Raw genomic sequence first — 23210 nt, forward strand, 5'->3', positions numbered from 1 at the left:
GCGTGGTGGGAGGGTACTTTAGTCTACCCTCTAAGAAACGGTCCCTAAGAAACAGTCCCGCAGCGGCTGTTCCTCGGTAAGAGGTGAACGCCACGTGTGACCCTCGGGCTTATTCATAAACCTCTCCACATTGGGGGGGGAAGTCGCGGAAACATCCTGACAGCCGGTAGCCCCCCCGGTACCGGCCCGCGACAGATCCCTTGGAGTAAATTAAGGTGAATCAACACCAAATAACTGGTAAACAATTAAGAACAATTTATTGGTACAGGGGAAACAGCAAGGCCATAAATGCTTAGAGTTTCTTAAACAAAAGCAACAAGTTTTTTAAATAATAGAGGAGATATGGAAAATAAAGAAAAGAGAAAGATATCACCGCCCTTGGATCCAGTGACAATCTTTACTTGCAGTTGTGATCCTCAGGTGGTGGGCATGCCTGCGCCCTAAGTTGTTCATAGAGTTGGTTCTCCAGTGGCGGGCATGCGCATGACTCTTGGAGTGTGTGTCTTTGATAGTCCAGTTCCTGCCATTCGGTCATGCCAGTCACACCCCTCAAGGACTTATATGGTGAGTTGCTAATCAAGGCACACCTTAACACAGAACTGCATGTCCTTCGATACTCTTCAAGTATCTGAGGGTCATACCAGGGTCGGAAGTTTTCATGTCTTTAACCCGGGTTCCAGCAAACCTCCCTAAGAAGTGGGTCTGGTCTGCATATCGGGCCTTCTGTACCATTCTGAAGGTAGTCTCCTATGACAGTGACCTGTCTTTTTCTATTTATGGAAGCAGTTTTGATACAGGGCCTAGTCTGACTTAACCTTGGTGACACCTCCAAGCTAGATGAAACATCATCCTGGTTATTGTTTGGTTCCAGTTGCAAACCTTCATACCTATTATGCAAGGGCACCAGGGAAGGTGGGGTAGTCACAAAGGAGACACGCCTGCTGTGCTAGGCAGGAACTTGTCACCATTGTCACCTATCCCTTAAGTCACCATGTTCAGCCTGGTGGAAAGAGGATAGGGAATCCTCTGTATCATGCATCCAGTCTGCCTGTTGGGCCTGTCTCAGGGCAGGTAGGGTGCAATTCTAGTAGTCTATGTGTCTCTTGCACTCCCTGATACTCCTCAACCTACTCACCTTCTCCTGGGGTCCCATCACTAAGGTGAGGAGTTCCTCTACCCAGGCACACCTCCCATAGGTGTGCTCACTGCTGCCATCCAATACTGGCATAAAAGCAGGGTACATCCTGCAGCCTGACACCTGGGTGGCAGCATGTTCCCACTGGAGCTCTTGTCTGGGAAGCTGCATCAGTCATGGTGGGCATAGAGCTTAGAGTGGATGTGGCCTTCTGTCGGGTGTATACTGTTGCTCCCTGGTCGAGTTAGCAGAGCTACAGTGCCCTTCCTATGCGCCCTGCTATGCAAACGGCCGTGTCACGCTCTTGCTGACGCGTAGTGCCACGCCACACCCTATTTGCCCGCCCTAGTCGCTGGCATTCCCTAAGGGCTTTTTTTAAACGTGGAGGAGAGCTTGGCTGCTGTAGCTGCTGGCTCCACCCAGGTCTCCTCAATGGCTGTTGTGTGAGCTGAGGGCTCCTGGTGGCGCTCTCAACTCCCCCTGAGGATCCCCCGGTTCGGGAAACTTCCCTGTGCACCGCGCTAGACTGCTCCACTGTGGATCCTGCTGGCACCAGAGCTGCTCGCCTCGGTGATGTAGCTTTCCTGGGTATCATCTCTGACACAGTCCCTTGAATGTGTACTTATTGAAAATGAGGTGTTTTCTCATGCTGCTGAGGGATACAGAAATTAGAACAAAAAGAAGCCACATTATGGTACATCATGGTAATGTTTTACACCGCAAGAGACTGCAGTGTAAAATTAAGATTGGTTCTTATCTAGCATTTAAATAGTAATTGATCTTATGAGAAAAAGTCCATATAGTAGGTAATCATGATTGAAGAAAAGGGAAAACTTAAAAATACGTACATACACAAAGACAAGAAGTGTCAACAGTACTTTACCACCTTTGTATTTTATTATGGAACTGAGCTCATTTCTTTTACACCAAATATCCTCAATGGAAGAGGGGACATTGCACACAAATATCATAAAAGCACTACATATTACTTTCACTGGAAACTAATTTTCTACATGAGATATGACTGGATAGAAGTGATGCAGGATTATAATAAGACTTAATACCATACACAGCTGCAGACTGACACAAACACCATTCAAAACAAGAGAGCAGAGGTGTGTGAGGTGCTTCTCAGCCAGCAACAAGACTGTTTCTTTCCATAGTCTGGAAGATGATGGCTGCATGCAAATACATGAAAGCATATTTCAGATTTCCTCTCTTACAATTGTGATTACAGCCCAGTCTTGAAGAGGTAGCTCTGCCATCTGGACCTCCTAGCTAGTCTAGTGCAGAGAAGCTTTTTTTTTCTTTCTTTTTTTTTTTTCTTTCTTTTTTTTTTCCTTTCAATATTTTTATGCCATTGTTTTATTTAGTTACTTATTTTTTAGATTTTTTTTTTTGGTAAAGTCACAGCAAACAGACTTTTTTCTTTATTTTAGGTAGCAAACATTTTTAAACCAGGTGAATATTATAATTGCATTCTAAGAAATGCTTACCCCTAGTTGCTTTTAGTGTTTTATTCAATTAAGTGAAAAGATGAAAACTTAGTTTCTTACAAGTATAAACATGATACTTTTTCCTTTTCTAGTAAATCCAGACCAACAAAATTATTTCTCTCAAAACATCATTACCAAGTAAGAACCCCTTGCGACAGATGAAAAAGAGAAGCATATGATAGAAATGTCCTAAATGCACAGTAAGTGCTCTTTGGAACTGAGTTATTTGTGGTGGGAGGGATTGAGAATTCAATTAAGAAATTGATTAAATATTAGTAAATGAGTACCATAACTCTCCTAAAATGCATAAGCTATCATAGACAATTAAAAAACCCCATTAATATACAGTTATCTCCATTCACCACAGTATGTAAGATGATAAAAAAATCAAAAGTGAAGTCTATGAAAGATGGAGTGAAAAGCAGAGGTCAATAAAGTCAGGCCCACCACAGGGCTTTGTAAAGGCATGCAAGAGAGGCTCTGTCCAAGATCAAGAGTGGGGTGTGATCTCTGAAGTTAATGCTTCATTGAATTTTATAAAACAGTATAGTAATAGCATAAAGATCATGACTGGGAATGCTGTTATGGGTAATACCATCATTTAAATGGACTATTCTTTACATTCAGATATTGAATCTTTATAATTAATCAATAACAAACCATGCTCCTAGAAATCTATGCTGATCAACAGCACTCATTATTAATGTACGTGGTACATTTTGATGACTATTACTAAACTGGGTAGTATTACGATTAGCACTGTTAGATTAGTTCCACAGGCAGGAAAGACATTAAGTGCGAGAGGAGCTAATGGAGGAGTTCATTGCTGTGTTATACCAAGGCATGATTGCCATTTAAAAGGGAATGGATGGAAAAGGCATTACAATACCTCTGAATAGCCAGGCTGTGGTTTTAATGTTCTTGTAGCAGCAAAAAATGAATGAACCTTTTAAGAGCAGCTGTAACTGCCTAATTATTATTATTTTTAAAGTAAAGCAAATGTTTGAGCCATCACAAAATTATTTGGGGAGATTTAAGGCTCGATTATAATTTCATTTACAGGACCAAATGACTGTAACTTCCCTGATTGTAGTGAAATTGCTCCTGATTTACAATAAGCAGCATAAGTGAGATTAGTCTCAGGACCACTGCTGTATTTAGATTTTCTAGCAAAGCAGAGGTACAATCAATTTCAGATATTGTCAGAAAATCAGAAAATCTGTTCCCACCTACTCAAAAACTTTGAAATCTGACATATATAAGAAATTAGACAAAGCAGAATTGTAGAAATAGTACAACTATTCTGCCAAATATTTTGCCTATAACTCTGAAGACTATGTTTTACAAAACATAGTGAATTATTATGAGCCAAACAAACATGCTTGTTTTCACAATACATTTCCATCTGCCTTTTCTGCCATAGTAATTTTGAGTTATTCTTAATGACATAAAAGCTATATAAATAAAACAGCATTGCTTGAGATAGCTAAAAAAAACCAGAAGACATTAAAAAAAATTCAAAACCCCCAACAATTGGCAAACAGTAATTCACAGCATTACATAGGACTCAGGACCCCACATTTAAAGGGCCCTAAAGCAGTATAAAAAACCACCCTCATAAAAATTAGGAGTGTAAACATATACCCATTAAACAAAAATATCCTAACAATGTAAAATTGAAAAAAATTATAAAATTAGGTCATAGTTCACTACATTGTGAAACTTAATACCAGCCATAATGATGAATCATACAGACCAGCACATATCTTAATTTTGGAGGCCTTTGCACCTTCTTTAAATTCAGATTTGCAAACCTACAATATAAAAAGATTATTTTTTTCTTATTGGGATAAAACTTCTGAGAATAAAAAATACAAACTGTCTTAAATGACAGAGCTGTTTTACATGCTGTTCCGCTGCAAGAAATCTAGAGAAGGAAAGGAAGATGGAAAGGAAGAGAGAGAGTAAGTAGTAAAGAGGACTTATTTTAGCTTATTGCTTGTTCTTTTTTTTCAAGATCTTGTGAGGATTGAGAATGTAGGTTACACCCTTTGAAATATTAGGCAATTGACATTTCATATCCCATTTTCTGCCATCATCAATAGACTAATTTTACCACCAGGGTGCCCCTCCCCCCCCACCCCCAAAAAGGTATCAGCAGGTGACTATTTTCAATAAATCTTACCTCAATATCCATTCTCACTAGAACAACATTATTAATTTATTTTACAAAACTACTAAAAAAATTGCCTTCACCCAAAAAAATTTTCTTTGCATTTTCCTGTAAATGAAAACTTTTGTTAAAAAATCTATTAAAAGTTCATACAACACTAACAAAAAAAAGGCTTCTGTACATTTGTTCCCATGTTTCCTCTTAAATTAAACAAGTAAAATAAGGTAAGACAAAGGAAGGTTGAATACTGTAGAAACTTGCAGATAATCTTTTTCATAATCCTGAGTGTTTCACTGTTTTGCAATTCTGATACTGGACACCACTTCAATCTTGCTTCTACAGTACAAAAGAAGCTTTTTTTTTTTTAAAAAAAAGCTCATTTTGCCTTGTTGAACTGTCCTGGTGCATCAATGAATTGTTCACAGAACTAACATACGTGATTCATAGTACCAAGCCATTTGACCAGTCAGATAGGTTTCAGTACCACACATGCAAACTCACACTTTTTTACTGGTGCAACTATGATCCTACATGATTTATAACTTTGCTGTCTCAACATTAAAAAATAAGTGCATCAAGTTTCTTTGTACATTCAAATCACTTTCTAAGGCAATTTGTCTACTGTATGTACAACCAACTGCTTTGGAATTTTGCTTCAGTTAATCGACAGTGGACATGGGTGTTAAAGCATGTGGACTTGTCAGTTCTGATTGGAGTGAGTGGATTTTTACTGGGAGCATGCCTTAGACCAACAATTCTGCATGTTGAAAGAAAGGTTTTAGAATTTGATCTACAATTGGTATGGTATGTAGATTATGCAGAGTTCAAATTAAAGTGGAAAACTGCTAATGAGTAGTTTAGGTTGTATGTCCCTACCTAGCCACATTCTGGTGCTTCTTATTTTCCAGCTAACATAGTTCTGTAAAGTAAGGACCTCCTTAGTGGTAGCTCAGATTGATAAAAATTTAAAACCCCCTTTTCATGTGAGTGAATAAACAGACTGCAGTAAGCAATACAGCTATTGCCATGAGACTACTGGAGATCTAATTATTTACTACTTTCTCCTCCTACCCCTCTCTCTCTTTCTCTCTCTTTGTGTTTCTTTAGAGGGCAAATGCCTCTACCTGGCTTCCAAATGATCAGCAGAGATGAAACTGGATCTGTATTTTTGCAGTAATCTGAACCCTACTATGGGAATATTGTTATTTCCCTTAGCAATCAGCAAAGACTGAAAAATATTAGTGACTTGCATCACTGTGACACAGCATAGCATTTTTCAGGTATATAATTCAGCAGTTGAAATAGAAGGGTTGAATTTTTAGAAAAGGTGCTTTCAAACTGAACAATTGCTGGAAACAAAGTTAAATCTTGTGGTGCATGGTCCTGATCTTGTTCTTACAGTTCAATCTTGCATGCAGGAAATGATTCATCTTGCATAACAACAGTGCTACTGCTTGCCAAAACCATGACGTTGAGGTCCTGCTGTTTCTCATGCGTCTCTTGGTACCATTCCTTCATCACTTCTGAGTCATGGGTTGGAATTAAGGTCACCTGCAACACAAAACAGGAGAACTCTTGAGGAATGGACTGATAAGAACTGATAATTGGAGAACAAGGGAGAACAGGCTGTTGGCAGTGGTAACAGGAGCACCAGTGAGAGGCTGAGGACACGGGGGAAGAAGGGGGGCTGTAGGGAGAGGTGGACTTGTAAACCTTGGAAACCAGAACTTTAATGCTCCTTTGGGAATAAATCAACATGCTTACTGTAGAGGTGAAGGGCATTGGAGGTAAGAGTGTCCAAAGTTAAGAGATCAGCAGGAGGCAGCAAAATTGATGATTATAGAGGAATGAAGGGGACCTGAGGGGAACCCAGCTGAATGTCTGGTTGTAATCAAGCTGGGAGAAAAGGAGGATTTTAGTGGATACCGGAGCAACATTCTCAGTTTCGAATACCTGTAAAGGGAAATTGGGCACCAAAACAGCAAATATAATTGGGGCCACAGGGAAGGAGGAAAATAGGCCATTCCTTCAACCCCTGGATTTGAAATTTGAAAATAAAATAATCACACATGAATTCTTGTATGTACCAGAATGCCCGATACCCTTATTAGGGAGAGATTTGCTATCTAAATTAAATGCACAAATTGTTTTTGAAAATGGAGAGCTCCTTCTAAAGATACCTGAGTCAAAGACAGAAGAAATCTTGATGATACACGAAAAAAGAAAAGAACGAGAAATTCCACAAATGGATTTGACAGTAATCCCTACAGTATGTGACACAGATAAGCCTGGCAAATCAAAATTAGCACAGCCTGTGAAAATAGAATTGAAAGAGAGTGCAAAGCCAGTGAGGATTAAACAACATCCAATCAAACCAGAAGCCAGGAAAGGGATTAAGAAGTTGATTGATAAGTTTGTAGAATATAAAATTCTCAAAGAATGTGAACCCAGATACAATATCCCAATCTTACCAGTGAGAAAACCTTCAGGTGAGTATAGGTTGGTACAGAATCTGAGTGCTATAAATCATATAGTTAAGGACATACGCCCTGTAGTGGCAAATCCATACACTCTGTTAACAACTTTAAGGGAGGAACATCAGTGGTTTACAGTGCTTGATTTAAAAGATGCTTTCTTTTGCATACCCCTGGACGAGGAAAGCAGGAAACTGTTTGCTTTTGAATGGGAGAATCCACAAAGATGCAGCTAACATGGACAAGACTACCACAAAGATTTAAGAACAGCCCGACAATTTTTGGAAAGCAACTGGCAAAAGAACTTGAGATATGGAAACAAGATGATTCAAGAATGAATCTGGAACATTTGCTTCTACAATATGTGGATGACATACTTATTGCTACAGAAGAGAGATCCACCTACATAAAGGTGACAATAGAACTTCTAAATTTTCTTGGACTAAACGGGTACAAGGTATTCAGAAACAAAGCCCAAATAACAAGACAGACTGTAATATATCTGGGCTTTGAGATTTCAAAAGGACAACGGCAATTGGGAACAGACCATAAGGAAGCCATTTGTGACATCCTGAAGCCCAAAAATGTTCATGAACTGACTTCTTGGGAATGGCCGGGTGGTGTTGCCTCTGGATAATGACTTACGGTCTAATAGCCAAGCCGTTGTATGAAGCTCAAAAGAACTCTCCCTTTGTATGGGGTCCACATCAGCAACAGGCCTTTAGAGACCTGAAACAAGCATTAATGTCTGCACCTGCCCTGGGACTTCCAGATTTAACCAAAGATTTCCAGTTGTTTGTTCATGAAAGACAGCATCTAGCGTTAGGAGTATTGACCCAGAAGCTGGAAGAGACTAGTTGGATATTTCTCCATACAACTGGATACTGTAAGGGATGGCCTACTTGTCTCTGAGTAGTTGCTGCTACAGTGATGCTTATCCAAGAAGCCCAAAAACTGACTTTGGGAAGAACAATAACAGTGTATGTCCCACATATGGTCATAACTGTTTTAGAACAAAAGGGGGGACATTGGTTGTACCCTAGCAGAATGATGAAATACCAGGTGGTGTTGACTGTACAACCTGGTAAATCCTGCAGTCTTTTTAAGTTCTACACAGGAAGAAGGACAGCTGGAACATGACTGCCTCGCTACCATCAAACGTGTATTCCAGTCGAGAGGACTTGAAAGACACATTGTTGGAAGATCCTGACTGGGAGTTGTACACAGATGGCAGCAGTTTTGTGAAACGTAGTTCAATACACCGGATATGCGCTAACAACTGAAAAATCGATCATAGAGGCAAAAGCATTGTCTGGCACCACTTCAGCCCAAAAAGCAGAGCTTATTGCTTTAACCAGGGCCCTTGAATTAAGTGGAGGAAAGAAGGTAAACATTTGGACTGATTCAAAATATGCCCTTGGGATAGTACATGTCCATGGGATCCTGTGGAAAGAATGAGGTTTATTATCCCGAGGATCAAATATTAAACATCAAAATTACATTTTGCAACTATTGCAAGCAGTGGCAAGCATGCACTGTAAAGCATATCAGGTGGGAAATACAAGAGATCGGAGGGAATAACTTATCAGATAGGGCTGCCAGAAAGGCAGTGAGAAAAAAATCTTTACAAATGCTTTTAATTCCAACCAAAATGATAACTCTCCCAAAGGAGAGGCCTAAACATTCAGAAGAGGATGAAAAATTAGGAAAATTATTGGTTGCAAAGAAAAATCTGTCTGGATGGTGGGTCACACCTAATGGACAGGTAGTAGTACCACCCCTCCTAATGAGAGAAGTAATTCAGACAAAACACCAAGAATATCATTGGGGTGTGGAAGCCTTATTAATCTTTTTAAAAAGGCAAGTGGTATCAGTCAAAATGCTAGGAATAGCCAAAATGATAACTGCAAAATGTGATGTGTGTTTAAAGAATGATCTAATGATGAAAAAAAGCGTTCAAATGGGTAAGCTCAAATCTGGCAGAGAACCAGGTGATTAATGGCAAATAGACTTTTCAGAGCTACCCAGACAAAATAGGTATCAGTACATTCTGGTGGGGGTTGACACTTTTACAGGATGGCCAGAAGCCCTTCCTTGTCGCACTACACAGGCAAAAGAGGTTGTAAAATGGCTATTACAGGAAATAATTCAGAGGTTTGGAGTACCTATTGGGATCTCTTCAGACAGAGGTCCACATTTTGTTGCTGAAGTTATGCAAAGTGTATGCAAAGCCCTGGAAATTACTTGGGATTTACATGCACCATGGAGGCCACGATTTAGTGGAAAAGTAGAAAGGATGAATCAGACACTAAAAAGGCAAATTAGCAAAATATGCCAAGAAACTAATTTGAAGTGGCCCCAGGCACTCCCATTGGCATTGTTGCAGATCAGGGTATAGCCAAAAAGTGGCACCTCAGTCAGTCCTTACAAATTACTATATGGGAAGCCATATGAATCCCAGAACCAAATCCAAACATGCATGTAAAAGGAAAACAAGATGTGTATAACAATCTGCTTTCTCTAGGAAAAACCTTAACTGCAATCTGGGATGCAGTGGTGTGGAACAGACCTCTCTCTTTAGAAAATCCCATGCATGATTTTCAACCTGGAGACTACATCTACGTAAATACATGGACCTCTGAACCCTTGCAGGAACACTGTAAAGGACCCTTTCAGATGCTGCTAACTACTTTTACAGCCATCAAGATCGCAGAATCAGAGGCGTGGCTCCACTACACCAGAGTGAAGAAGGCATCCTCTTCATGGAAGATCATCAATAGAGATCCAGAGACTTTAAAATCAACTCTAAAACATGTCTAATTTTACATACCAGTTTGGGATTGTTGTTATAGGTCTCATTTTGATTTGGAGACTAATGCTAGTGGGAGCCTGGTTTGAGATCAAAATTAAGAGAGAAAATTTAGATTTGAAGGTGAGAAATAAAATAGGTAGAAACGGATCAGCTGATGTAACTCCCAAGGAAAGCACCAGAAGAAAATTTAATGGTTGGCTTAATTAAAGAATTTGCCAACTTGCAGAATGTAACATAGATTACTGCTTGTTTACCAGTGCCAAGAGCAGTAGGTGAATCTGTTTCATGGGGAATTTTAACAATGAATTTAACCAATATAGAGCACAAAAATGAGAATACCCATTGTAAGCAGGTCCCCATTGTTGAATGGCAAGAACAAGTAGAAAACATTTGGAAGAAATGGAAATATCCGGGGAACAGAGCTGATTGTCAAAAGTTACCAAATTTTTGTTTTGAATCAATAAGAGATCTATCAACTCATATGTGTTTTTTTTGTAGTGGACCAACTTGTGATGAAAGAAATAGAGGATATTGTTCTTACACTGAACCAATTAAGAGAAATGTTAGCCAAATAATTATGGAATATAGATGTCAAGAAACAAATCAGAATATACAAGAAACAGAGATGCAGTGGGATTCTATATGGTCCATGCCTATATTGTCTCAATTTCAGTATATGTCTATATATGTTGTATATGTTGTTTCCATCAATAAATGATAGAGGAAGTACACTGTGAGAAAAGGAAAAGTTAGTGTCTCGGTGGAAATGTGAAAAAGTATACAATTGCAGTACTGTGGACCTAGTAATTCAGAAAATTCCCTCTTTGGTTGTGGCCTTAAAATATGGGTGTCTATGTCAAGGACTTAAGAATAGTCTTATTTTAACTAAAACCTATATACCCAAAGGAGGAACAATTCAGAGCCCAGGACATTTAGTTTGGGCAATGAGTGATGGAACCTGGACAATACATCTGCCTTTGGATGGAAAAGTAAAAGAGATCATCTTAGGTATGCCAACTTTGTGACAAATTTAGAAAAAATCACCCTTTAAGGGATCCCTAGAAAATTTGGAAATAAAGCAAGTAAAGAGATCAGAGACAGATGAAATATGGAATGAACCACTGACAGGAGTAAAAATTGGCTGGGTTCTAGAATCCCTCTTAAATCCCATAACATCTTATAGAAACAGGGAATGGATCTATCAACTGACTGGACAGGTGGAAAAGCTGGTGAACATCACAAAGAAGGGATTTAGAGAATTAAATTTGCAGTTACAGGCAACCTCAAGAATAACTTTACAGAATAGAATGGCATTAGATTTACTGAAAGAGCATGGAGTTTGTGGATACCTAAGAGGCAGCGTGGACCATTGTTGCATACACATTCCAAATGTAACTCAGGATGTAGAACATGATTTAGAATTATCAGGGAAGATCAGAGAAGATAGACAATCTATGTCAGAGGACTGGATAGATAAGATTTTTAGTGGATCAGGCTGGAATCTGAGTTAATGGATAAAATAATTGGCACATTATTTGTTTTATTACTATTTTTCCTAATGATAATGTTGATCTACTCTTGTTTGAAAAGGCAAATTGACAGCAAAACTGTGTTTAATCACATGATTATAAGTGCAGTATTGAGAAACAAGATGAAAGAGAAATGATAACAAGGCTCCCACCAGCATATAGTAAAGCAAAACAAGTAATTTTCTTCAGTGTTAAAGTATTGAAATAATTTAAAAAACTTTCAAAGGGGGGAAATGTTACTGATTTGAGTAGATTTTGATTATTTGGGGGGGTGTTGGGGCCTAGTCAGGCTTGATCAAGATAAGGCCTTAGAAGAAACTGTTCTGTTCTTGTAGGAATCATATGGGGGGGGGTGATTGTGTTTTACTTCAATAGTCACAGAAACCACATTGTCCTGGTTTGAGCCAGGATGAAGCCAGTTTTTCTTTTACTGATTTTTTTTTCCTTCAGTGAGCTCTCTTTTAACTAGTAGCAGAGTGTTCCAACTAGAATGACTGATAATAGACAGACAGCAAAATTGGCCAGAGATATTCCATTCCATATATCTACGTAAGCTCAGAGGAAGGTCAGAGATCACAGAAGACAACTTCCTTCCTGCTTCTTCTTCCCTTCTCTTCTGTCCATGACCAGCATCTGGGGAGAACTCCATCCATCACCATCAACCCCTAGGCTCAAGCTCTCCTGACCCTCATCACTCTCTGCTTTCTCCAGCAGCGATCCAGGAATTTTCGGGACTGTTCGCAGCTAAAGAGAGTGCTGTGGGAGTTGCTGGGGGTGGGGGGAGGCAACAGGGGTTTTGTACATTTCCTAAGCACATTTGTATATATTTCTATATATTTTCTTTGATCATTGGTGTTTAATTAAAGCTGTGTAGTTTAGTTTTCAATCCAGTGTCTCTCTCCTAATTCTCTCTCTCCTTCCTTTCCTGGGTGGGAGGAGGAGGGGATCGAGGGCATTGTTGTCAAACCTAAGTCAAACGGTGACACAAGTGTACATTATTACCATATAGATCATGAAACATTCACTTTTCTTTCCTGCTTACAAACTGCAAGATTTCCAAACTTGGATCATATATGGTATAGCAACAAGATAAAATAGCCAAATGATCCTGTAAACCAGTTCCAATTGGTTTATTCTGCAGAGATAGGTCAGAAGGGCCAGAAATGGGGGAGCAGCTGATTATAGTGCAGCTCTGTGCTTCACTTGTGTGTCCTCTCACATCACTGGTGAAACAAGGTGCCCAGCCTGGGAACTCCTGTTCCCAGTAGCCGCTGCCCACTCCAAAAGTGCTCTGGTTTCCTGTAGTTGCTTCCCAGAGAAGATTAAATTTCCAGGCAGAAATACTAGTGAACAGCATACCTGCATGCTACTCTCCCACTGGGCCTTGCCCTCCAGCAGGGAGTCCAGAACAGCCCTGCTTGGCTCCTCAGCTGCAGAATCATTCCCGCTCACCACGTAGTAGGATGACCGCACCCTCTTGAAAAACTCAGTGTTGACATTCTTGCTATTGCTGTGGTTAGGAATGTACACCAGATCCAAATACACTGGAGGTCCTGGAGGAACCGCTGTATATTTTGCTGACTTACTATTCCCAAGTCCTTTGGAAATCAAGCAACAAAAGAGTATATCATAGACTGGTTAAAACATGCATTTGTTAAATACCATTACAACCACTGTGATGATATTCTTAAAAATGCTATTGTTGGTTAAGCATTACATAGCTACAATTGTACTTCTGTGTCCCCTGGCATTACGCTCCTACATCTAATGACACGTTCCAGCTTTGTTGTATGCCAATTACAATTATACTAGGAGGAAAAAAATGGAATAAAAGTAACTAGCTATATGATACAATAAAAACTCATTACTACATAACCAACATTTGACTGAACTTTTCCCAGTAATATACTGTTATTATCCAACAATTACTACACAGGGCTGTGATTACTGAATTACCATTCAATAAATGGCAGTATTGTTTTCCAAGAAGTAGTTTTTCAAAAGTCTCTGGTATGCGTTATTATAAAAGCAAGGGTTACACAGGGAATCATGCAGAAGCGGCCTTGAGATTTGGGGTATGAGCACATACCAAGACATAGTAGTTGTTGATATGCTCAGAATGTCTTACAGGTGCATCAGGAAGCTGCTACATGTGAGCAGAAAGAGGGGCAAAGAGGATCTTGGGAGAACAGAGAAGTTTCCTAACACAATTACTTCAGGAAACTGAGAAGAAGTGTTTGTCTGTCTGTTAGATCCCTATTTGCATACATAAACTAGCCACTTATTACAAAAAGTAGAGGGAAGCATGTTTTTGCTGTTATACATAGTGCAGTATCTGTTTTAAGAAGAGGTTCAGTCAAAAGGAAGTTCAAACACTTGCATTAAAAATGCTACCAAAAAAGCTGCTTTTGCTACACCCTGGATCATTATGTGAACTGACAATCAGGATTTAACCAGTATTTGTATCCAGATGATCATAATTTATGTTTTATTTGCTTTCTCATGATGTTACAGAGGATGAAATTTGGTAAACTAAATTCTCTTAGCAATACAATCTATTTAGGATCACATATTGTAAAGCCAGGAAAGTCCAATATAATTGTCTAGTGTGAACTGCCATTCATCATAGGGCAATGTGCCAAATAAGCATTATAATATTATAAGATTTCCTGAATTACAGAGTTTTAAAATATTGGGTATGTTACAAAATCTGTTATAATTTTTCATCATAAAACATCTGTGATACATCTTTCTGAATTGTGGATACCAACACTGGATAAAATATTAGATGTTACATTTTGCACTTAAATGTCATTATCGAATAGAGCCTTGTCTTCAGCTCTAGCATATACCTGAGAAGTATGCTCCAAGATGTATCACAGATTTTTTTATGATGAAATATTATAGGATTTTGTAACATACCCAATATTTAATAGTTTGCTTATACTGAATCCTAGACGTGCTCCTTGTAAAAAGCTTTCAAGAACATCAGTCCTGACAACAGCAAAATCAAACTATCCACAAAACGCTCTCTAACAAGATCTGCCAGAAACAACATATTAGCACAATGCGTCCTTCAGTAATCTAATTAATATTTGATTACTACTTAGAATACACAACATTAATTAAAAATTACATTAATTTTCTGCATGTTTGGTCATCACTGATGGCATAAGACTTTAACTGGATTATGTGATATACATACTCAGCTCATTGAAAATGCTCTTACTACTGTTATCGTTTTTAAAAAAAATAATCCAGAAAAGTAACTAAAGCATCCAATGTCTGAGAGTACCTTTGCCTCTCACAATATTAAATTGCATTATTTTATATTGAGCATTGTGTCTGCATGATTGTTACAATGAATAAAGTGGTTCACTTTACTACTGATTTCACTTCCCCTACAAAACTAGTACTTTTAAATCTATTAGTTTGTTAACAAGTCAGACAACAAGTATTAAGTTCTTTACATGTGATGCACTCTAATTCTTTACATCTGAGCAAACCGACACATCAAGTTTCTCAGACTGAAAAACTTAATGCAGTGAATTTCATTCATTTAAATGTGGCTTTGATATGCCAGATTTATATTTAAAACATAGACTTTCTCTGGAGGTTTGCTACAAACCTCATTCTCAGCTGATACAAAGGCAACCTAACTTCACTGCAACAACTAAGAAAACATTAACATTAGGGATACCTGTGGTTGCAGTCTTTGCTGACTTGGATGTTGTATTTGCTGTATTCTTGGTGTCCTTATCTTTCTCTTCCACTCGAGACTTTACTTCTGGAATAGAGATATTTTTGTTTGACTTCTCCACAAACTGCTTCTTTTTTTGAGAACCCATTTTGGAATTTTTGTCTATAGATTCTTTTATAGCTGGTTTTGGTGAAGCCACTTGTTTTGATTTACCATCACTTTTTTTAACAGGAGAAGATGACTTGGTCTTAGTACCCTGCTTTTTTGTCTTTGTCTTTTCTTTGAGTTCCTTCTTCAAAGTTTTACCCAAATTCTGTTCAATGGGCAAAGTCTCTGGATCAACCATGGAGACATCAGGGTGCCTCAGAGAAGGGCTATGATCCTGCATTGGGACAGGTGGCGGGTCAGTTTTTTTGTACATAATCATCTTGTCTGTCGGAATGGTTTCTGACTCATCTTCTGAATCAATGTTAGCATCTGCAGTGATGGAAGGACATTCCTCAGTCTCGGGGGGAACATCTGAATCAGTCTGAGATGGGGCAGACTCACTCACAGATGTGGGAGGGGTTTCATCACATTGCTGCCCTTGCTGCTTTCCCCCAGGAGGTGGCTGGGCTCCCCCAGATTGAGCTAATGGCTTTTCTTGAGACTGTTCTTCACTTGCAAACCACTCAAAGGGATTTGGGTTGATAAATGAGGGTGAAAGTTCAGTTTTAGGATGTGAGCTCGTGGTTTTCCCTGTCATCTCATAAGAATAATCTGTGGCCTCAGGTGACCTAGTAGCTTTCCCTGTTATCTCATAGGAATAATCTATGGCCTGAGGTGATCTAGTTTTTTCAACTGCCTCATAGGAGTAGCTAATACCCTTTGGTGACCTAGTAGTTTTCTCTGTGTCCTTGTAAGAATAACTAAGTTCTTCTAGTGACCTGCTGCTTTTCTCTGAATCTTCCTTTTCTGGGCTGATTAAAGGTTCTGGACTGTGCTTTATTAGGGGTTCCTGGTAACCAAATGCTTTGACAGAGGACACTTGCAGCAACAACAAAGATGTGTGACTAGCTGACACTGCTTCTGTGATTGCAGGAGGTGAATCTGGAAAACTAGGAGAGTACAGAGAAGATTCCCTTAGAGTTAATGGAGATAGGTCAGACTTTGGTGATAGCTTTTCTCCTAGGCTATGTACCGTTTCAGAGGTAAAAGGAGAATGTAGTGACATATCTCTGAGTGGAACAGCACCTGAAAAAGTTTCTTCTGGCAGTGGTGAAGTTAACTGAGAAGGTGTATGAACTGATGAAGCTGAGGATGAAGCTTCAATTTGAGAAATTGAAATAATTTCTGAAATATCCTTCTCCTGAGAGTAAGATGACTGCTCCACAGGGGAAATCTTCTGTGCAAAAGTAGGCTCCTGTATATCTGAAGGACTATAATCTACTTCTGTTGGTCCATTTTCAGATATATGGTGTATACTCGTGTCTACAGTAGGACAGGCTGGAGATTGCCTACTAAAGTCCATTGCTAAAGACTGCTCAGGAGACTCCTGACCAAATTCAAATAACATGGTTGACTGCTCAGGAACTCTGTGATCGTGCACCAGGGTTCTTGATTTTGAGGTTTTAGGTGAGAAATCTGGTGGAGAAATTGACATGGGCCTTGGGCACTCTTCCTTAGATGGAGACATGTCTGCTTCCTGAAATGTTGTTGGTGTTTGTACAACTGACACTGACAGAGAATCATCAACCTCAGTAGAGTGAGGGGATCCAACCTCAGCATGCAAAGGAGATGCATCATCAGTATTTGGTTCTGGAAATGAACTAGTAGCAACAGATGCTGTAGAGACAGAAGCTACTCCTTCTATATGGGAATAGATGTCTTCTGCTACAACCTCATCAACTGGTGTTGCAGACTTGTCAGAAACAGTTCCTTCAGAAATAGACATTTTGTTGTCTTCTTTTAAGGAACCGAATTGACTGATATCTATTTGAGTAGGTGAGAGATCACCTGCTAATTTCTGCTCATCCAAGACCAGTGAAGACTGGGAGCTGCTGGGTTCTGTATGTTCTGTTTTCCTTTGTAGACTGAAGCCTTCCTTAATTACCATAAAATCCATGGTTTTTTCATCTTGTTTTTCTTGAAAAAGGCTCACAGAGCTGGCCTCAGAAGCTGGGCTCATCTGAACAAGTGATTTTTCTTTTTCAGGTTTCCTCTCAGAAGGACTTCCATAATCTCTGGTGGGAGATTTTACATCAGCACTCAAAAATGTATCATAAGTGGTCTCTGAACATATCAGTGATGGACTCCGTAGAGGTGAGAGAACACTTTCAATAGGAGATTCTGAATCTGGAACAGGCTCATCCAGAGGGCTTATTGTGGGTTTTTCAGACTCATCTTTGACTTCACTGAGTTCAAAGCTAACAGGAGCTTCTGTTGACTTTTCATTGGTTTCAGAGGAAAGCTGACTTGATTTTTCATCACTGGGAGACTGATAATAAGGTGTGTGGCCAGCACTACCAGCAGCAGACTGTGAGGGAGATGCTACTTCTAATATTTTATATTCAGGGCTTGCACAGTGTTCTTCAGCAACTTCTTGATGTACATTGACAGGGACAGGCTCAGCTGAGACCTTGATCTCATTGGGAGTGAATGAAAAGTTCACACTACGTTCACTCAGTGGTGTTTTGGCAATGGGTGATGGAGGGGACAAATTCTCACCTAGACTCTTGGCTGGACTACATTTTCCATCATCTTCTGGATAGGGTTCTTTGATTTCGAATTTGACAGTGCCTTGTATTTCACTTCCTTTTTGCCAATATACATCTTGGAATGCAGATTTGCAGAATTTGTCTTCCTCTAATGAAGAAGGTGGTGAGATGGTAGAAGCTGAGGCATTATAGTCTTTACATTCTGTGGCCTCTGATAAATTATTAAAAGCATACAAAAGTGAAGAAAGATTAGGTCTAGCAAACTCTTGAGAGTATACTGATGTCTCATACTTGGTAATGTTCATATACTCCTGCGAAGGTGACACGCTTTCCTCATTGTTAGTTTCATCACTCATGACATCCCGGGGTGTAGACATTTCATCCATTGGAGTTGGTTCACTGGATATTTCAATGGTAGACTGTGTATAACCTGAAGCAGCAGTGAATTCCTCAGGTTGATATTCTCTGTCTTCTTCATCAGAAGCAGTGGCTTCACTTTCTGAACCACCAGGTAATGTTTCTTCATGGATAGAAGAGGCCTGTTCAACTGCTGGAGGCTGAGGCTCTGACCATTTTGTTGGTGTAATTATGAGTAGGCCATATTTATCTTCAACTTCACCAGCTTCTGCAGCTTTGTCTACCACAGCCATCACATAATCTTCTTCAGCTTCTATTTTTTCAGTCTCCTCGTCATCTCTGATGTCTTCAGCTTTGTCTTCCTCCTCTTCTTCAGTCTCTTCAGTTTCTGCCTTTTCTACTGCTTCTTCCCTGTCTTCCTCAGCCCGTTCATCTGCTGCCTCATCATCTGCCTTTTCAATAGATTTCCTGGCTTTAATGTTAGCATCTGCTTCAGCTATTATTTCTTCTGAACTCTCTTCCATTTCTTTTGCTTCCTCCATATATGGTTTTGCAGTGTTCAGTGGTGTCTTTTCTTCCTCATCTTCAGCTTCTTCTGTCTCTGCCTTTTCTTCATAATCTCCTTCTTCATATAATTCTTCCAAGCCAGTTCCCTCATCTTCAAACTTTTCATTGTGCTTTTTCACAGGTTCCAATTCTTCAGGTGTTTGTTCACACTCACCCTCAGCCTCTGTCGTAGGTATGCCTTCATCAGAGGACTCGGCAGGTTCTTCATTACCTAATTTTTCTTTTTTGACTTCAAAGGCCTCTTTTTGTTCTGTGCCAGTGAGTTTCAGTTCATTCTCTATAAGTGCAACTTGAGGTTTTGTTTCTTTTATAGTTTCAACTTCTTCAGCTTTTAATTCCTCAAAATCCTTTGTTAAATCCTCTGGTGAAGACATAAGGGATCTCTCCACTTCAAGTTCTTTTCCACTAGCTGTAATTTCTACAGCTGCTACAGTTATGACACTGGCTTCAGCTGCTGCAAGGGCAACTTGTCCTCCACTGACTTTGATCTCATTCTTCACAATCTTAATTTTTCCTTTTTCCTTTAGCTTTCCAGCAGGTACTGCTTTTTTTTTAGCAACTTCCTCCTTCTTTTGTGGCTTAGGCTTTGTTGCTGTTTTTTTTACTTCAGTCGAAGGAGAAGCTGTCTTCTTTGTTTCTTTAGGAATCTTTTTTATGTCCTTTTTGGCTTCTTTTTCTTCCTTCTTAATTTCCTTCTTCTCTTCTTTTTTACCTTCTTTTATTGCTTCCTTGGGTGGAGCTTCTTTCTTTACTTCCTTCTTAGTTTCCTTCTTCTCTTCCTTTTTCACCTCTTTTTTAACTTCTTGCTTGATCTCTTCTTTTTTTGTTTTTTCCTCTTTTTTGATGGGTGTTTTCTCCTCTTTTTTAGAAACCTCTTTCTTTGTTTTTTCTTTTTCCTCTTTCTTTTCTTCAAGTTTTGCTTTGACTTCCTTTTTCACTGGCTTCTCCTTTGCCACTTTTGGTTTTACATCTATAGCTTGTTTTTCAAGAGTTTCAGATTTTACTAATTGCTCTTCTTTACTTGTTACATCTTTTTCTGTCACTACAGGTTTGTTCTCCACTTTTGATGGTTTATCTTTTTTAGCTGGAACTTTTTCTTTGCTTTCCAGTTTCTGAACCTTTTCCAGTGCTGGACTAGGCTTTGCAGGCTCTGGTGTTTCTTCTTTAGATTCCTTTCTGACAGGCTTGCTTGGTGGTGTCTTTGAAACAGGCTTCAGACTCTCCTTGCTGTCTGTTCGTTTTTTCAACTTTGCTAGTTTCACAGCTGGACTAGCAATGTTCCCAGTTAGGTCTTTTTGTGTAACCACTGGTTGTTTAAGAAAGTCTAAGTGTTTAAGTTTTTCTAGTCCTTCTAGAATATTATATTGGGTACTGTTTCCAGGAAACAGAACTCGGATTATTTTTTCTGCAGGATTAGCTGGATGCCACACAATCAGGGATGAGACAGAGTTGAAATAGGATAATGGAATGTCTAGTTCTTGGCCATTTGATAGCAGGAATTCAGCTTTATCTTTGCTAGTACCACTCCACTGTTGCATAAAATATTGCATCTCTTTGCTATTTTTTACAGGATTAAGCACATACATCTCAAGTTTGCCAACTCCCATTTTCTGAAACAAAATGATGGGGTCAATGATATTTTCTACATTTCTGAAAAGAGGTTCTGGTTTCATAGACAATTTATTTAAATACTGGAGAGTAAAACAAGCTTCTTCTACACTCCTTTTTACTCTAAAGTTAGGATCCAGGTTCTTCAGGTTCTCAGGTACATTAAGGAATATAAATCCTAAATCAGGTGAGATTAGATTTTTCATCCAGTCACTGTTGGAAGTAGATCCCTGGGACTGTTCCTCTTCTAATTCAGCTATCTTTCGCTGAAGCATGCTATTGATTCCTGGAAGGTTATCATCTCCAATGTGAGTGAGTAGAATGGAATCTACCCTGTCCAAGTGCCGGATAAGTTTCCAAAAGCAAGATTTTCTTTCGGATCCTCCATTGATAAGCATGTTGAATCCATTCACTGCAAACAATGCAGAGTCCCCTCTTCCACCTGGGAAAATATAACAGCAGGGTTTGGAGACTTTTAAGAAGCCTCCTGAAGTTGGAGGTTCCAAAATGTCAAAGGGTGATGGCACTTCTACTGATTCTGAAAGATATTCTGTGAATTCAGAGAGTCCTTCCATTTCGGGCAATATGGAAGCTGAGTTGAGTTTAATGTTAATAAAGTCTTGAAGGTTGTGTCTGTCAAGGTTGGAATCTTTCCAATCCCCTTCCTCAGGGCAGAAAAGAGTTAAGCTAGCTTTGTTGGCAGGGTGTGTGGTGCTCAACAATTCGCCAATCTAGAGTTGTAAAACAAAAAACCAATAAGATGCATGTAAATTAATTTTTTAATGACTGTTAATGTCAGAACATAATATTTCATGATCATATAGTTTATACCTTTTTCATTCACTTCTGCACTGTTGAGTACCCATCCTATAAGCTAAAGGAACCTGTTAGCACAATTAGTTTACTACTGTATTTTTTTTAAATACAAAGGAGCGTTTTATGAGAGAAGGTCCCTTCCTCATTGCCCAATGTCCTGGTCTGAGCCAAGACAGAACAACAGTCTCTTCTAAGAGACTGAAATTAATGGCGTGTTCTTCAGTCAGTGTCTGCTTCTTGGACTGATAAGGGTCAATGTTTATAGTTCTCACTGGAGAATGGTATGCAAAACCAAGTTCACTGCTTGGTTCTACTAAACTTCTTATGTGCCAGAAAGAAAAGGGAGGAGTGGGCTGGACAGGTGACCCAAATTGACCAAACAAAGTATTCCATCCAATACATGTCATACTCAGTATAAATCTGAGAGATCACAAGGGTTAAGCTCTTCTTCATCCACAGTCTTCTTTTGATCCCAATCCCTGTGTTCCTAGATTCAGCTCCCATCTGCTGCTGAGTCCAGGAGTCAAATCCAGAATTTTCCCAGGGCCTGCTCTGCAGCCTCAGTGATGATGTATTACTGGGGGGGAGCATTATAGTGGTTTTGCATATATTTGTATATATTTCATTACTTTCTTTTTAATCATTATTGTTTCATTAAAGCTGTGTAGTTTAGTTTCCAACCCACAAGTCTCTCTCCCTTATTCTCTCTCCTTTCCCTATAGGGGAAGGGAGAGGGGTTAATAGAGAACATCTGTCAGTCATTTAATTGCCCGCCCAGTCTTAAACCATGACACAATGTTGTGTTTGAGAAGTGCAACCATTTTCTTCGATGTTTCTGGGTATACATACAGGAAAGGCGGGAAATGAGGACAATGAAGCTATGGCTGCCAGACCTGCCACTTGGCTGGAACTTCAATACAAACTGAAGTCCAAGGCAGCTAAATGTTATGCAACTATTTACAATGCTAATGCCTTTTTCTCTATTCCCATAGCAGCAGAGTGCAGGCCCCAGTTTGCTTTCACCTGGAAAGGCATCCAGTACACCTGGAATTGACTGCCCCAGGGAAGCACAGCCCAACTATCTGCTGTGGACCGATCAAGGCTGCACTGGCGAAGGGTAGAGCTCCATAGCATCTTCAGTACATTGATGATATCATTGTATAGGGTAATGGAGCAGAAGAAATCTTTGAGAATGGTAGGAAGGAAAACCACATTCTGCTGGAAGCCTGTTTTGCCATAAAGAGAAGCAAGGTCAAGTGACCTGCCCAGGAAATCCAGTTCCTGGGAATTAAGTGGCAAGATGGGTGCCTACATGTCCTTATGGATATGGTTAACAAAATACTATGTCTCCACCCACTAATAAGAAAGAGAAACAAGCATTCTTAGGCATTGTGGGTTTTTGGAGAATCCACATTCCCAGGTACAGCCGGATGGTGAGACCTCTCTATGAATGCCATTTCAACGCAGCCACCGAGGTGGAGGGATCACGTCTGATTGCGTCGTGGGACTCTTTGCCGAGGCTGCGAAACCGCGGCAACGGCAACGCCAACAAGCGCAGAGACAGTGAGACTGCCTCCTTGCCCCAAGCGGGAAGTGACAGCTCCTGACCAATAGGGGACGGCTCTGCCTCAGCGTGGGCAGAGAACAGGGTGAAGGCGGCCTAACCCCTGTCACATACAAGTACAGCGCTTAGGGAGCACGAGTGACCCGGGAGTGCAGTGAACAGGATGGGCAAACACGGTGTGGCACATCAAAAGGGTGTGGCGCAGCAGTTCGCACAGCAGTTCACGAGAGCAGGGCGCGAAGGGCAGGGAGGGAAGGGCTTCAAGCTGCAACAGGGCAGGTTT

At 39.8% G+C, this 23210-nt stretch overlaps 1 protein-coding gene across 1 annotated transcript in view; it reads right to left on the reverse strand.

Annotated features, from left to right (window-relative positions):
• Positions 1 to 6199: 6199 nt before the first annotated feature.
• LOC104385546 (microtubule-associated protein 1B-like) overlaps positions 6200 to 23210 on the reverse strand; it is a 79721-nt gene continuing 62710 nt past the window's right edge. The window contains exons 4-7 of the mRNA XM_009994017.1: positions 16184 to 21278; positions 15320 to 16108; positions 12979 to 13217; positions 6200 to 6355 (exon numbers count right to left, since the gene is read on the reverse strand). Coding sequence (XP_009992319.1) covers positions 6200 to 6355; positions 12979 to 13217; positions 15320 to 16108; positions 16184 to 21278 — 6279 coding nt within the window. The remainder of the gene's footprint in view (positions 6356 to 12978; positions 13218 to 15319; positions 16109 to 16183; positions 21279 to 23210) is intronic.

This window comes from Chaetura pelagica, unplaced genomic scaffold, assembly GCF_000747805.2.
Source record: "Chaetura pelagica isolate M959 unplaced genomic scaffold, ChaPel_1.0 scaffold800, whole genome shotgun sequence".
NCBI classification, from domain to species: Eukaryota; Metazoa; Chordata; class Aves; order Apodiformes; family Apodidae; genus Chaetura; species Chaetura pelagica.